The sequence below is a fragment of the Alnus glutinosa genome, chromosome 2 (assembly GCF_958979055.1).
Source record: "Alnus glutinosa chromosome 2, dhAlnGlut1.1, whole genome shotgun sequence".
Classification (NCBI taxonomy): Eukaryota; Viridiplantae; Streptophyta; class Magnoliopsida; order Fagales; family Betulaceae; genus Alnus; species Alnus glutinosa.
In genome coordinates this window covers 16,696,440-16,712,876 of record NC_084887.1, presented here as the reverse complement: position 1 = coordinate 16,712,876, position 16,437 = coordinate 16,696,440, and the positions used below count along the sequence as shown (strand labels likewise).

The following is a 16,437-nucleotide window of genomic DNA, read 5'->3' as shown; positions in this document are numbered from 1 at the left end:
TTTTTTTTTTTCCAAAAAACTCTTTTCACTTTTACTTATTGATTTTCAATTTGAAGGGAATAATAAAATATCAAAACTGGGTTATGTTTAATTTGCTTAAAATTTTCCTTTATATATATATATACTTTAACCTATACTTAAGAAAAAAAATTATTTGGCCCGGCCCCCTCCCATTAAAATGTCTGGTTCCGTCCCTACATGCAACTTGAGCAACTTGCAATTCATAATTGCGTTTTGAAGAACCAACAACAATATTGATAATAAAATTCAAATTGACAAAGAGCTGATGAACAAATTGTGTTTCTCTAGATGTTGCATGCAACTAAAGCTAATTGTAGCCCATTCCATAATATGCGTAGGGATATTCTCTAAGAAATAAAGCTTATAGCACATTCCATTCACCATACATATTACTACATCTATCATATCCCTGACCTCGAATATTTTCAATTTTGAGGTTGTTATAAGAAATGACATCGCATATCTTCTTTGTAAATTTAATACAGTAATATCTTTGACATGGACAATATGAAAGAATCTCTCTCTAATAAAACCATCTTTATCAATAAATCTCAAAATGATTGTCATTTGCTCCCTTTTTGAATCATCCCGAGCTTCATCTGACATCCCCATTTTCTTTGTGAATTGCATCTCGCACTTTAGTTGCAAAGATATGTAAAATTTCTTTTTGAATTTGGGGTGATGTATATTTGGCATTCCATGGAGCATTTGCCCAGACCACTCCAACAACTTTATCATTATAAGTTGCTAAAAACTTTATCAATTCAATGTAGCTACCTTAATTTTTTGAGTCGGATCTTTCATCATGACCTCTAAATGCACATGCTTAGAATCCTAGCCATCGAACACTATCTATTAAGGGTTTGAGCCGCAAACGATTATTCTACATTTCTTGTGATGACTATTTTTCAATTAACTTGCCAATATGCCGTGAATAATTCTCCAGATCATCACAACATTTCACGAAAATTTTATGTGATGAATTTGGATCTTTCCTCACATGTTCCAATAAAGGGCAATTCATTCCATCGTTCACCTTTTTCCAATTGTTAAAACCTTTTACTGTAAATGCATCTGATCCCGGATAGCCTGTCAATTTCTTAGCAAAAATGTAACATGAATGACAAAATATGGCATCTTTTTATTTCGAATACTTCAACTAAGTTGAGTATGTTTGGAACCAAGAAGCTTGAAATTGACGACGATGATTTTCCAGTCCTGAAGGTGGATATTCTTTAAGAATGACTTGACATGGACCAACTTTAAGATAAGCACGCCGCATTTCATTTTGTAAGTTTACAGGCAATTTTCTTATTTGCAGACGTAATCCTGGATCACGTTCCAAACAGGTTGTATCAATTTCTTCATAATGGATTCTTGGATATTTAGAAGGTTGCTCATGAGTCAATGAAACATTAAGATCCGTTGCTAATGGTTTATTTAAAGGTGTATCACTATCAACTTCTGAATAACTCACATTTTTTTTTTTTTTTTTAAAAAAATGAATCGATTGTTTTTGGTCTACTCATATTTTTGTAAGCAATAAGAACAATTTATAAATTAACCGAAAAATACCTAGAAATATAAGATCCTTGTTAGAATTTTTTACTCATAATAGTTCTTATTAGCAATTAACAAGCGAAAGAGCAACAAATAATTAACCAAATCAAACCCATCAAATTAGAAGAAAAAAAAAAATCAATAATCAAAGTAACTATTCAAAATCTTAATATAACCAAAATGGCAAATACATAAAAATATAAACTACTTGAAAAATAAACTAAGCACAGTTAATATGGTCTAAGAAAAATGAGTACCTTTCAGTGAATCAACGTTATTTTGAGCTTGAGTGATTTCTTGAAAACAAACCAATCGAATGCTGTAAACCAATAAAAATAAATAATGAATTAGAAAAATAAATGATGGAACACAATAAAAAAGAAGAAGTTATCTTTCAAATTGTCTTCTAAATTGATTACTTATTTTAAAGACAAATATTAATTTAATAGAGTAATTAAAAAATATCCAACCTAATTTGGATGAGTTTTTTCCATCTAAAATCAAAGTGTTGTATTTTAATTAGTACTTCAGTTGAAAAAGGCATGCCTAATTTCCTTTTTTTTTTTTTTGTGTGTATTTATTTCGTAAGCTTCTTGAGAATTGTATCAATCAAAGTCTAAATACTGGAAAAATAAATAAATAAATTAAATAATAAAAACAAATATCAAAGAATTCTATGATCAATCAAAGACAAATATCAACGCATATTTGGTTAATTAATTGGTTATTTCATCACATTTGACCAAGTCTCCTTCCTCATTCATCAATCCTCACCCCCACGGTCCCACACCCCCCAAACCTCCTCTTTTCTTTTCTTTTTTTTCTTTTTTTGTTTTTTTGAAGGTAAACCTCCTCATTCTTTATCTCTTCTTGACCTTATCTTGTTGAATATGAGGAATGTTAAAGCTTCTTCTAATGTCCTTCTGGGGTCCTTCTATACTGACATGGCATCATGTATTTTTCAAGACAAATAGGAAAAAAGAAATCAAACTGTAGTTTTTCTTTATTAAAAATAGGGTGTCATGTTAGTATAGAAAGACTCCAGAAGGACACTAGAATGAGCTCTAGCATTTCTCCTTGAATATTGAGTCATTTCTTATCTCTTCAACCTTAGACCTCACTACCTGTCTACGCCTCAAATCCCTCAATCCTCACTCCTCAAGTCTCATGAAATCTCAAAGAAATGAAAGAATCAAACACTTAGTCAGAAAGTTTGAAACACAAGACAGGGAAAAAAAAAATTGGTGCATTTCTCCTCAACCCCCACTCGACCATTCATTGATTTCCACTTTCTTTTGATCTTCTCCTTCTCTTATGGTTACCTACACATTTTTCTTTTAGAAAAACCTCAAATTTCAAAGCATTTATATTAGAGATTTAGAGCCTACAAAGAAGTGGGAGCAAATAACTCATGATGCCTGATGAGTGATCACTCATACATGCTATGTAACGCTCCATCTTTTACAAAAATGTGTAAGTCAAAATTTTGAATTCTTACGTGACATTACGACATCATTAGAATTAAGATTTGACAGGAAAATATATTTTTTTTTTCTTGAAAACTTAGAAATATAACACATCAGAGCTGACTGAAATACCTCTAAACATTTACTACAAGTCATTCAACTCTATTACAACAAGTGTCACTGATGACACGTAAATATACAGGGAAAACCTACTAAAACATACATACCACAAGAAATACGAACACAAGTGTTTACAAAGAAACACAACTGGCTAAATATACGTTAGCTTTAAAATCTTTAAGCTAGCTGATAAATTCATCCATCAACTTTAGAGCCTGCACCAAATAGTATGTGATTGTGGAATCTTCCACAATCTCATACTATGATCAAGTAAGTCAACTGCTTTCAATAATATGATGCTTAAATATTTATTTATTAAAAGAGACACACAATGTATACTATATCTTTATGTCTATATATATATATATATATATATATATATATATATATGCAATTCATGGTCTATGGTCGCGAGTCATAGTCATAGATTGAATTTATATATATCTATAAATCAATCATATGGCAATTTTATATGCAATATCTTAATTATTTTCTGCTTTCACACCTCTGTTTCGGCCTAGGCTCGGTTAATATGTTATTTAAAGCCAAGGCTTCAATGACGGAGCTAGGAAGAGGGGAGGGGGCTCAACAAATTATCTTGGCTCTACCCAATAAAAATTTTGGCCCAATTAAACCTAAAGAAAGCCTTCTGGCCAAACTACAATCCACAGGACCACAAGCAAAAAAAAAATTAAAGACCTAGACATGAAAATTTCAAAAAAAATTAAAGACTTGAACAAAATTTCAAAAAACCTTGTCGCCTAACCTAACCTCATCGTCAATTTCTTTTGACTTTTCCTTTGTATAATCCGGAAGTCTTCTTTTGCCTTTTCCTTTGTGCAATCCGGAAGAAAAAACTGGAGAGTCTAGAGAACTAAAAGAGAAGAGTCTTGGAAGAAGAGATTCAAGAGAGTCAGAGAAGAGATTCAATAAATATGTACTTTATTTTGCTTTTTCCTTTGTGGCTTTGTATAATCTGTAAATGGTTTGTTCAGTGATTATTGAATGCCTTGTTGACGATTTTTTTTTTTATTATTATTATTATTATTATTTAGTTTTTACTTTACAGTGTTATAAATTTTTGATTTTGTAAATTATTTATTTAATCTGATTTTTACGACACAGAACAACAATTAATTCACAACATAGAAGCAGTGCAAAACCACTCAACGCAAGTCGCACTTTTTGAGGTTAGTTTTCTAAGCTCAATTCCTAATATAAGTGGCATTGTAATTTGGATATTATGGTTATTAAATATTGAGAATATTGGTTATTATAGTTTATAAGTTTAAACAATTAATTAGGGAATTTGACACATAAAAGCTATTATATTATATTGTTCTTTATGTGAGTTTATTAATCGCTAACTTACAAATATTTTTTCTTACTTTTCTAAAGACTCCAATATAACCATGTAAATTTATTTGTAGATGATGGGAAAGCCAAATACAATAATTGACTTTTTCAAAAGAAAAAATGCACAAAGTTCAAATGTCAACGTTGGTGATGCATCATCGCCAACTTCTGATATTGTAGTTTCTGAAAATTCTTCTAAAAAATCTCATAGAGTTGACGTCAATGAATTTGATATTAGTTCATTGGAGTTTGATCTTGGATTGCGTTGTCAGATATGAGAGTATATTGTTAATCAACGGGGTGAAATTCGATGAGCTTACATTAAAGCTAGTCCATACCAATTTATCCTCTCAAAGTACCCAAAATCTGGAGATAAAAATCATCTTCGTATCTTTCAACCTTCGTGGTTCAATCTATTTCCTTCATGGCTTGAATATTCATGCGATAAAGATGCAGCATTTTGTCTACCATGCTTTCTCTTTAATAAGCCATCTAGGCATCCTACACAACGTGTATTCACTATAGATGGATTCAAGAGTTGGAAGAAAATTAGAGATGGAAAAAATTGTGCTTTTCTCAATCATATAGGAAAAGATCATAATTCATTTCATAGAATTGCTGAGAGGTCATACGAAGACATGAGGAACCAGTCTCAACACATGAAAATTAAGTTGACTTCTAATTTTAACAAATGTGTGCAATAGTGTGCAACAAAATATCAAAAAGCGGAATTAAAAGAGACAGATATTTTGTTGACGAAGTGGAAACTCAGTTAAGAGAAAAAATCACTTAGAGGTAGCCAAACCCAGGATATCCATTATTCAGAAAACAAGACTAGTTACAAAGCAGTAGCACTAACATAACCTTATGCAGTGGTCGTACCTTGAACTCTGACGTGTAACCCAACACAAACGCCTCCCAACCAAGGGGTCTTCAATGGAATCCTTTACCTTAGGGCCAACCCCTAAGATATACTTCAGTTTAGTATAGCAACAACACTTGGCAACAGCTTGAGAGAGTCTAACTCAACACAATAACTCTAAAATATAACTCTCTAAGTACTACGGAATTCAATACCAAATTCTTACAATTCTCAAGCCTAGGGACCTCTAGTTATAGGCTACAGGTTCAAATGAGCGTCTGGCTTGGAATACCTAGGCGCCGTTTGGACGGTAGACATAAGGCGTCCGGACGGAAAACTGTACAATCGGCTTTCCAAATTTCACTAAAATTCTTTCCTAAATTGAGCCGCGTCCGAACTGTGTTGCCCTAGCGTCTGGACGGTCACACTTTAGCTGCATGCAATTTCCATATCAAGGCTTGGCGCGTCCAAACCATAACATCTGCTGTCTGAACGGTTGATCTGATGCACACAATTTCCATATATGAAGCTTGAGCATCTGGACCATGAAGGCTAATATCCGGACGTCTGAATTTTGAATGCACGACTTGCCTTATGAATGAGCTCGTCCGGACAGAAATACACATTGTCCGAACGGTTGCAGTTGTCTTCCCATATCTGTGTTTTGGAAAGAAATCCCATAACTGATCGAACACTGGATGGAGTCCAGACGTGCTGCTGAGACATCCGGACAAATGCAAACTGGAACAGTTCGAAGCTTCTTGAAACAAAGGAAGGTCCGGACGGAAAGTTCTTCTCGTCCAAATGAATGATACTTGGACAGTTGAGCATCCGGACAATATAACAAGTCGTCTAGACAGTTGCAAGGGAACTGATCAACACGTTTTGAATTCTACACAGAGTCTTTTTGAAGCTCATAACTGAAGAGTAGACTCTGAATAAAACAGCATCCCTATCATTACATAGAAGTGATTTTGTCCAACAAAATGTAGCCAATCACAAACTAACAGCATACAAAATGTGTTTGAAAATTTCACTTATGAACAAATTGCAAACAATTGACTGCAGTTAAAAGCCTCCATTGATGTTATTCGAGTGCTTGCATTTCAAGGTGTTGATTTAAGAGGTTGGGATGAAAGTGTGAATTCAACGAATTGTGGAAATTTTCTTGAAATATTGAATTTGATGGTTTCATATAACGAACAGATTGCTAGAGTGATAGCTAAACCTCCAAAAAATGCCTCTTACACATCACCAATGGTACAAAAAGAAATTTTACATATTTTTTCAACTAAAGTGATGGAGGCAATTCGCAAAGAAATTGGCAATGCAAAGTTTTGCATAATTGTTGATGAAGCTCGGATGAGTCAAAGAAAGAGTAAGGATATGATGGCGCAAGTAACATGCGAGGTGAGTGGAATGGGTTGCAAGCTTTGGTTTCAAATGATTGTCCATATGCCTACTACATTCATTGTTTTGCACATCGTTTGCAATTGGCATTAGTGGCGACATCAAAAGAAGTTATTCATGTTCATCAATTTTTTATTAATTTGAGTTCTATTGTCAATATGTTTGTGCCTCATGCAATCGATTTGAAGAATTGCGGTCGCCCACTAGCAGCTTTACTGGTACTCTCAAACTTCTCTCTATGCCCAAGAAAATATGAGCCACTTGTTCTAACAATTATCCATATAAGAGAGTGCACAACATATGTGTAAATTAAAGCTCCATAAATTAATTAGCTGGTAATTAACTTCACAGTTCGCCTCCCAATCTCATTCCACAAGGAATAAGACTCATAGATCTATACTCCTTAAAAAGAGAATATACTACAAAGCAGAAACATAAAATATTATACTAACTTTAATAATTGCAACCAAAGCATTTACTATGAATTATTATATTAACTGAAATCCTTACAATATATATTTCATCACTATAAAATATTTTTATACTAAACCTTTAATACACAAATACACTGGGTTTGTAGCATCACCCAAAAGTACTATTTATCGTAAGCGACTTCCGAGATTCTGGAATGTGTCCTCAAGCGTAACCAGATCAATATCATTACTCAAAATAGTCGCATCTGCCTCAAAACATTTATGTTTTACAAGTAGAGAAAGTAATTGGTAAGTCCACCACTTAGTAAACAAGTAAGTTGGTGCTAGTGTGTACTATGAACAGTTCATATCCAGATAAAAGTATTATTTTTGAAATCATCTCTCTTAAAACATTCACTATGATAATTCTTTTTGCATGAATATTCATTTAATTCATATTAGCTTTATATAAACATTTGTTTTGTTTGCTGCTACATATGCCATCTACAAAGAAAGTTTATTTCTTGCTTTACTTACAACTACTTATGACATCTACAAAGTAAGGTCATTCCTTGCAACTACTTGTGCCATCTACACAGTAAGGCCAGTCATTGATTTGCTTATAACTACTTGTGCCATCTACAAATCATGACCAAATTACTATATAAATATCTCTAGCTTTGTTTAAACCCCAGAGTAAGGTTGTGCTTGTCCCGCACATCACCTTCAGACAAGGACTGGTCCGTTCAACCACTCTCTACGGAATCCTGTCAGCCTAGTGTTGGGACTAGTGTCCAAAAACTACAATTACATTGATGTTGCTTTTGTATAATTGTATAATATTAGAGATTATACATGTTAGTATTTTATATTGGCAACATTCTGGTTGACAAAAACTTATGCAATGGTTGCTTTTTAACAGGATTATCGGTTCTATTCAAAGTTTTCAAGTAATATGGACAATGTCTCATTTCATGCACGTGTATGGTCACAAGTTTCTAAGAAGATGTCCATGAAGATTCCATGCAATTTCCAAGTCAGAACAGCCGGTTCCTATGCAACCCTCCAGACGAGCCTTTGAAGGCGTCCGGACGCTCCGCAGTGTCTAACAGATTAAGTTGAAGACTTTTGAACGTCAGAGCAACACCGTCTGGACACTAGGTCAAGCTTTTCCAATTTCTACACGGAGTTGGATTTCAGAAGTCGACACTATTTGGGAAGGTTCTGCAAGTCATCCGGACGACGTGGCAACACATCCTGACGACATGGTAACACGTCCTGACGCTGTCCAATATTTCAGAATATTCCAGTGTTCCGTTCGAACGTGGAAAGGAGATATAGCGAAAACCGTCCGAACGCTCAGCCAAGCTGTCCAGATATATACTTGTTATGGAAAGATTTGTGCTATTCTAGAAGGCAGTCGCAGAAGACCGTCCAAACGAGGCAATCTTCCATCCGGACTCTCGACAGCTAGAGTCCGAATTTGTCCAGATTTAGGATTTCTGTGAGCCTATAAATAGAGGGCTCTAGGCTTGTAAATTGTAAGAATTCTATAACAAATTTCACAGTGCTTAGAGAGGGTGTTTAGGGAGAATCAAAGATCCGCTAGCTCTCTAGCCATTGCCGGTGTGTGCTCAATAGTTCGTGTGAAGTCTATCTTATGGGTCGGCCCTAAGGTAAATGAATCCATCAAAGACCCCTTCAACTAGGAGACTTGGTTGAGAAGCGTTCACGATGGGCTTCGTGTTATAGTTAAAGATATGACTACTGCAATAGGCTTTGTGAGTACGAGTGCTTTGTAACTTGCTTTGTTTTTGGATAGTGAATTTCCTGGGTTTGGCTGCTCCAAAGTGATTTTTCTCTTCACAGAGTTTTCACTTCGTCAACAAATATCTTGTCTTCTTTAAATTCCGCATTTAAGATATTTTGTTGCACACAAACATACACTTGGTTCTTTTAGAAGTCATTATTTATTTTCAATACATATACATTATTTGTTTACATGTACATATATGTTTGAATATGTTTCATATTATATACGTGTAAAGTCTCTAAGTTACATTGTATTTGACTATAATATGAGTAATGAGATTATCATACAGAAGATCATAGTCATTGGTCCTTGTAATTTATAAAAAATTGTTCATAGTCGTAAATGGAACTGAAAAATCCATCTAGGATATAACATGTCAACCTCAACGATCTATCTTGATTAGGAGAAGCAGGTAGGGCTTCGAGTTGATATGTTGATGCAAGAGCAAGGTAGTGTCATCCATCGAACTGACTACGTAAATCATCATTCTTTCAACGCTGTAAAGAATGATGTACGTACACGACGACTTATAACAGTTAGTCTAAAATCCTAAGAAGATTGTGAACTGTGATAAAGTGTGGGTCACTTTGATGTATGAAAATGAGATCAAATCAGTCGTCAACATATATGTGCATTGGGTGATGGCACGTACAATTGTGGGAACACATTCTTCAAGATAGAATCCAAATCCTTTGTCATGGAACAATGTAATAAGGAATATTTTCATTGATGTAGATTTAATGGAATGATTATCTTAAAGCTCGAGCCTGAGTGTTTCAGTAGTATTTACTGAAACTTTGTTTTGTGCAACATGAGATGAAATCTCACAGGGTACAAAAATGATAAATCATATAATTAAATCAGGTTATCAAGGAAAAGAGGTAGTGAATAAAGTTACAGTGTATTGACTTTGGTTCAAGTACGGAATGATTATATAGAAGAGTAATATGTAATAAATAAGTACAACACAGGGATTGATTTATTAATTTGAAAATACATATTAGAGTGTAGTCACATGTATTTAGTGGAATCAATTGTAACTAAATGGTTTCATGTGATATTGTCATAGATTTATTTGAAGCTAATTGTATTTTTTCCTTTAGGTCCCTCTATGAGCTGATGTAAATTGACTATTTGTTTTAGGCTTCGGTTATGAATTTATTTATTTGGATTGTTTTATTTGATAAAACATGGGCCAAATGAATATGATTCCTAAGTGGCTTATTACTTAGAGATGATTGGGCTTAGAAGTTTATTTCCTAAGAGCTTAAGCAATTAAAGACCTTTGGCCTCTTGGAATTAATTTAGTGGAGTTAAAAAAGCATTGGGTCTTAAGGATAAAACTTAAGACCATGCTTAAGAGTTAGTAGTCGTGGGGAGAAAATATTCTCCCCATGGCGTGTGGTGCAAGGCCAATGGGGTTTCAATCCCCTTGGTCGTGCACCGTATAGAGTAGGACTTGGAGTTCTAGTTCTACTATGACTCCAGTCCTATCTCTGCTACAACTCCAATTTTTCTCCTAACTCTATCATGATTGTAAATTTAAGTCTATAAATAGAGGACCATGGTGAAGCATTAGTAATCGTCTTTACTTTTATTATCCTCTGGTTATCCTTAAGACTTTCATGAGTTGATCGTATTTACTTTATGTCATCATGAATAGCATGAGTCGATCATATTTACTTTTACTATCCTTTGTTATATCTTAATTCTCAAATTTCATATTGTGGTATTGGTGCGTCATCCTTCTTACCATTTGGCAGGTTGGGTGCGTCATCCTTTTATAGCCGGGTCGAGGAGTATGATGAGAAAAGGATGGCCCTATAGATGTCATTGTCATCATCCCATAACAATCCAAAATGAAATTGGTCTTGGATGGATGGAAATTAATGCTCCGTTTGTTTCGACGTAAAATAGTTTATGTAAAATGATTTTAACATTTTTCGGTGTTTGGTGGGGGAAAAAATAATAGTTAACCGGAAAGTGATTTCTATTTGACAAAAAATGCTTAATAAATTTTGAAAAATTATTTACGCTTTTTAAAAGCGTAATCATTTTCCTCAGACGGCAGACGCATTCGACCATCTTTTAAACGACATAGTTAACATTCACATTCAAGCAGTTGACCACCATCAGAATCTAGTTGGTACCGGAATCCGACAACGTCCAGTCACTGTCGCCGGATTCCGGTCACCTTTTTCGAAATCTAGTCAGCCTGATTCCGGCAACTAGAATGGTTGGATTCCGGCCATCTGGCCAGGATCTTGCTAAAACGTCCAGATTCCGGCAAAAATGGCCAAAATTCGATCAACTCAAATTCCGACAAAACTGTTCGGATTCTGGCCTATATCCCAGAATCCGGCAATAGTAGCCGGAATCTGGTGAAAATGGCTAATACCTTACCGGTTAGTGCCGAAATCTCGTCATCGTTGATTTTTATATTATTTTACATTAATATTTCTATGTTGTGAATAAAAATTGATTTTTATAAGTTAATATGAAAAAATATTTGTAAATTTTTCGTATGCGTCAAACACAAAAAAATATTTTTGGTAAAAATTATTTTCTTGAGAAATGATTTCTCTAAAATTATTTTACAATGAAAACCATTTTACGTTGAAATAGATAGCATAGGAAAACCATTCTTAACCGACAACAATCGAGAATGGAATGGAATCAGTGGAGGGAGAGGTGTTCCGGCTCCACCCACGCGCTGCATTCATTTCTCAGAAATTGTACGCTTACTACATAAAATGCTCATATAAAAATAAATAAGAAAAAAAAAAAGAAAAAAAAAAAAAAAGAAAAAAAAAAAAGGGGGTTTGATATCCATCAGTTTGTACAATTTGCAGCTCCAGAAACAGGAAGTACCCGTTTAGAAAGAAAGCCCAATTTGCAGCTCCATGCTCAAAGATAATTGGAATTTCCCACCCAGCAAAAGAAAGCCCAATCTTTTCCATTGGACGGCTTGGCTCAAGCCCAATTAATAGTTTGTACAGTTTGCAGCTCCAGAAACAGAAAGAACCCGTTTTGGTTTTTTCTGCGAAATCCAAGAAAAAAGATCATTTCTCTCTGGTGGCGCTGGCGGGCGATTGTTACTTCTGCCACTCCCATTTGGTAAGACGCCTCCTCTCTCTACCTTCTTCTTTCTTTAGATTTATTTTTCTTGTGGTCTTTCCAGTTTGCCGCCATAAGATTCAATATATACCAAGTTATTATGCTGCATTTCGTGGCTACCACCCTCGCTAATCTTGAAAAAGAAGATTGATTTGGCGAAATCTTCAAGACCCAGGTAGGGAATTGAAAATTTAAGGTGTGAAATTAGATCAAGAATTAGTTTGTAAAGGGTAGTGTTTTGATGAGGTAGTGGAGTAGTCAATAGGGTTTTAAGAAGTTCTTTGGATTGAGTTTGTAATGGTTACTTGCTGTGGCAACAGCTAGCTTTATTGCTGCAGTGTTTGTACAGTGAGCTTTCTTCTATACAAATTCTTATTCATCCCAAGGAAAAAAAGAAAAAAGGAAAACTTTGGCTATGAGGTTTATCACGGCTGCAATAGCTGCTGCGTACAGAAGAAACTTTAGCACCAAAAGGTTTCAAAATCGGTACCAGAGTAAAAACAAGACCAAAAAGAGTGAACACTACAGAATGAAGTGGACTGAGGAACAAAAAGAAATTATATCTGCCATTTCCGGGGGAAAATCCGTCTTCTTCTCGGGCTCGGGGGGCACCGGAAAAACATTGCTGGTGAAGCATATTATTAAACTATTGAAAAAATTTCACCCCCCATCTCGGGTCTTTGCCACGGCACCTACTGGGGTTGCGGCATTTGCTATTAGGGGACAAACACTGCACTCGTTTGCGGGGATTGGGCACCACATGCTGGATCGCCACGCTTTGCTAAATAGGGTTCTCAATGACACCAAGGCCTACAGCAGGTGGAAAAAAGTTGAGGCACTGGTTATTGATGAGATTAGCATGGTTGATGGGGAGTTGTTTGAGAGTCTTGAATCCATTGCGAGAGAGATACGGGATAAAGATGAGGTGTGGGGTGGAATTCAGCTTGTTGTGTGTGGAGATTTCTTTCAGCTACCACCAATTCCTGATCCTCGGAATTTGTCCGGCAAAGAGTTTGCATTTGAAGCTGATTGTTGGGATGCGAGTTTCAATATGCAATTTGAGCTCACCAAGATTTTTAGACAATCAGATCCTCGACTAGTCAAGTTGCTTCAGGGTATAAGGAGAGGGGAGTGTGATCCTGAAGAGTTAAAACTTCTTGAGCAATCGTGCTCGGATGAGTCAGATCCGTCTGTGATACAGCTCTATCCATTGAGAGAAGATGTGAACAGAGTGAATGAAATGAGGATGAAGAGCTTGTCTGGGAGGACTATTACGTATTTATCTTTGGATAGCGGTGAGAACCCTTGGAAGAGTCAGCTCAAGAAGGGGATAGCACCTGACGAACTTTGCCTCTGTGAAGGTGCAAGGGTGATGCTGATCAAGAACTTGAGTCGTTGGTGTGGACTGCTGAACGGTGCCACTGGTATAGTTACAGAATTTGGTGAGTTTAAGGGTGTGGACGTGAGAGACATATGTTCTCAAAATCTTCTACCAATAGTCAAATTTGATTCAGGGCGGACAATGGTTATCGAACCAGAAACGTGGGTTGTGATGGAGGGAGATACAGTTGTTGCCAACAGAAAACAGATGCCCCTGTTATTGGCATGGGCTCTAAGTATTCACAAGTGCCAGGGCATGACTCTTGACAAAATTTCCACTAATCTGTCTAAAGCTTTTGGCTATGGAATGGTCTATGTAGCACTTTCCCGTGTGAGAAGCTTGGATGGTCTTCACTTATCAGGTTTCACTCCCTCCAAGATAAAGGCTCACCCAAAGGTTTTGCTCTTCTACAAAAGTTTTTCTAGTGAACAAGCTATGGAGGGTAAGGATGACGCTGCCAACAAGATCAGGGGTTGCAGCAGAAACGTACTACTTGTTTCTGACACAACGAGCCAAGCTGCAACAAAGTACCATTTCTCTCTTTCTGAATTCCTAACTTCACGCCAAAAAAGAAAATGAAACCGTCAGATACTTTTAATATTTCTTTTCTAGCAATTTCCAAGTTCTTAACATGAAAGTTTAGCCAAGCTCACATGAAAGATGCTAATGCATAACTTTTTGTTGATGTATATTGAATAGTGATGATTTTGCCTTCTGGAATTACAATTCTTTTTTTTTTTTTCCTGGGCTTCTGGAATCATGAAAGCACTGCATTCCTTCCTCATAATTCGCAGGACCTGTAACCAAAGAGATCATAATTCAAACTTTTTGCCACTTTTCCTTATTCCTTGTTGGACCCCGTGGTGCAACTGTTTCAAAAGCAATATGCACATTTTTATCTAAAATTTGGCCATTCACCATAATTTGCAGAGAATCTTAGAATGGCTGCATGGTGCTTTCTTCCCGGACATTATTTTGAATTTTTTTTTTTGGGGTCTTTCCTTGTGTGATAGTGGCCAGGGATCGAACACAATATTAAATCGTTTAGCCGAAGTAGGGCTGCATATTTTGTTGACATATCTATGGCTCAACAAAAGGTATATAGGGTTGAAATGCTTTGATGTTAATGTTGCGAACTCTCTTTTGAGTCAAGATGAAATTATATGTAAAATGGATGACTGATTCGCAATTACGTGTATAGTTAATGAAATGAAAATGTTTGTATGGCTTGGCCACTATGGGAAAAAGGGGTGAGGAGTATGAGGCATGTGCATATTATTTATATGGGCTTGACCTTATGACCCATTATTGTGCGTGTGGGGCATCATTCACCCTGGATCTGAGGGCTACCACGAGTGGGGCAACCATCTGCAGTTAGAAGCCACACCATGGGCCATTACTAGCTATGTGGATTACTCGGGGTCGAATTTAGTCCAACAACTAGTAGTGGTTAGCTATTGTATCTAACAAGGGCACCGGAGTTATACCATATGTCTTACGGGGTGCACAATCCTCACCATAAAAGGGTTATGGATACGGATAGGCTATATGGACTATGGAGGACAATTATGACTGGGTTATGGATACAGATAGGCTATATGAACTATGGAGGACAATTATGACTTTAAGACACGTGATATTATTTGTTATTAACATAACCGGTGGTTGTGGTCATGGTTGACGTGGGCAGGTTTCGAATGAGGAAGTCCCCCGCCATGAACGCAGTGTACAAGACGTGATGATTGAAGACTTGCAAAGGCAGGTTCCAGAGTTAACCCAGCGTCTAGCGTCATAAAACATGTAGATGTATCGCAATATTGACAATCGTGATTTAGAATCTAATTTCGAGAACCCGTATCACAATCCTATTCTAGTTCAGGAATGCGTGGTCGGGATGAAGAGTTTGTTGATGAAGAATTTCAACATGAAGAATACGTTGAAGATCCTTCTCAATATTTTGTAAATTGAAATTCTCTACCAACTTATGATACACATGTCAATGATGAAGATCTTATAGAGGTAAGTTTTTTATCATATGGTCAAAAGGTTGAACAAAAAGTTGATAATCATGTGTTTGATGAAAGTCCAATGAGTAAAATATCTCGATGGGGTCTTGAGAAAATTAATTATGTTAATTTTCTTAGGATCGAATGTTTTTTGTCAAATTTTCTTAGAAAAAATCTTGACGTTGGTTTTAAAAAAATATTTATAGAGAATGAATTTAGGGTTAAATAGTGAACACCCTCATGTGGTTTGACTCTTATTTTTTGCTCTCTGTTGTTCATTTCGTATCGCAGATGTTACTTTGGTTTTGGCTAAAGACGGAGATAGTACCTCCGTCTAAAGTTTTGTCTGAAAACTAACGGTTGTCTACATCAATGCCATTAAACACTCTTAAAAAGTCGACACTTGTCCTATATATTTTGTTTTTTTTTTAAAGCTTTAAAAAATGAAAAAAAACAAAAAACAAAAAACAAAAAACAAAAAACAAAAACAAAAACAAAAGAAGGGGTGGTTGGGCAAAATGGGGGTGGTCAGCCACCCGTTGGCAAAGGGGGGCCAGTTTGGGGGTGGCCAAACTACCCCCATGGCTCTTGGGGGTTGTTCGGCCACCCCCAAAGAGAAAATGGGGGTGGCCATGGTCACAGAGGTGGTTTAGCCACCCCCAAACCAACCAAAGGGGTGGCTCATACACCCCTTCTTTTGTTTTTGTTTTGTTTTGTTTTGTTTTTGTTTTTGTTTTTTTTTTTTTTTTTTCATGTTTTAAAGCTTTTTTAAATATATATATATATGGCGCTGATGTAGTGACTTACGTGGCATCTGAGATAGCTGTTGACTTTTTAAGGGTGTTTAGTGGTACTGACGTGGACAACCGTTAGTTTTTAGATGGAAATTTGGACGGAGGTACCATCTCCTTT

General features: G+C 35.9%; 1 protein-coding gene across 1 annotated transcript; it reads left to right on the top strand.

Annotated features, from left to right (window-relative positions):
- Window positions 1-12,049: 12,049 nt before the first annotated feature.
- On the top strand, window positions 12,050-14,239 carry LOC133860863 (ATP-dependent DNA helicase PIF1-like). The gene is made up of 2 exons (XM_062296495.1): window positions 12,050-12,138; window positions 12,459-14,239. The coding sequence occupies exon 2, from the start codon at window positions 12,554-12,556 to the stop codon at window positions 14,096-14,098; it is 1,545 nt and encodes a 514-aa protein (XP_062152479.1). The 5' UTR covers window positions 12,050-12,138; window positions 12,459-12,553; the 3' UTR covers window positions 14,099-14,239.
- The last annotated feature ends 2,198 nt before the right edge of the window (window positions 14,240-16,437 follow it).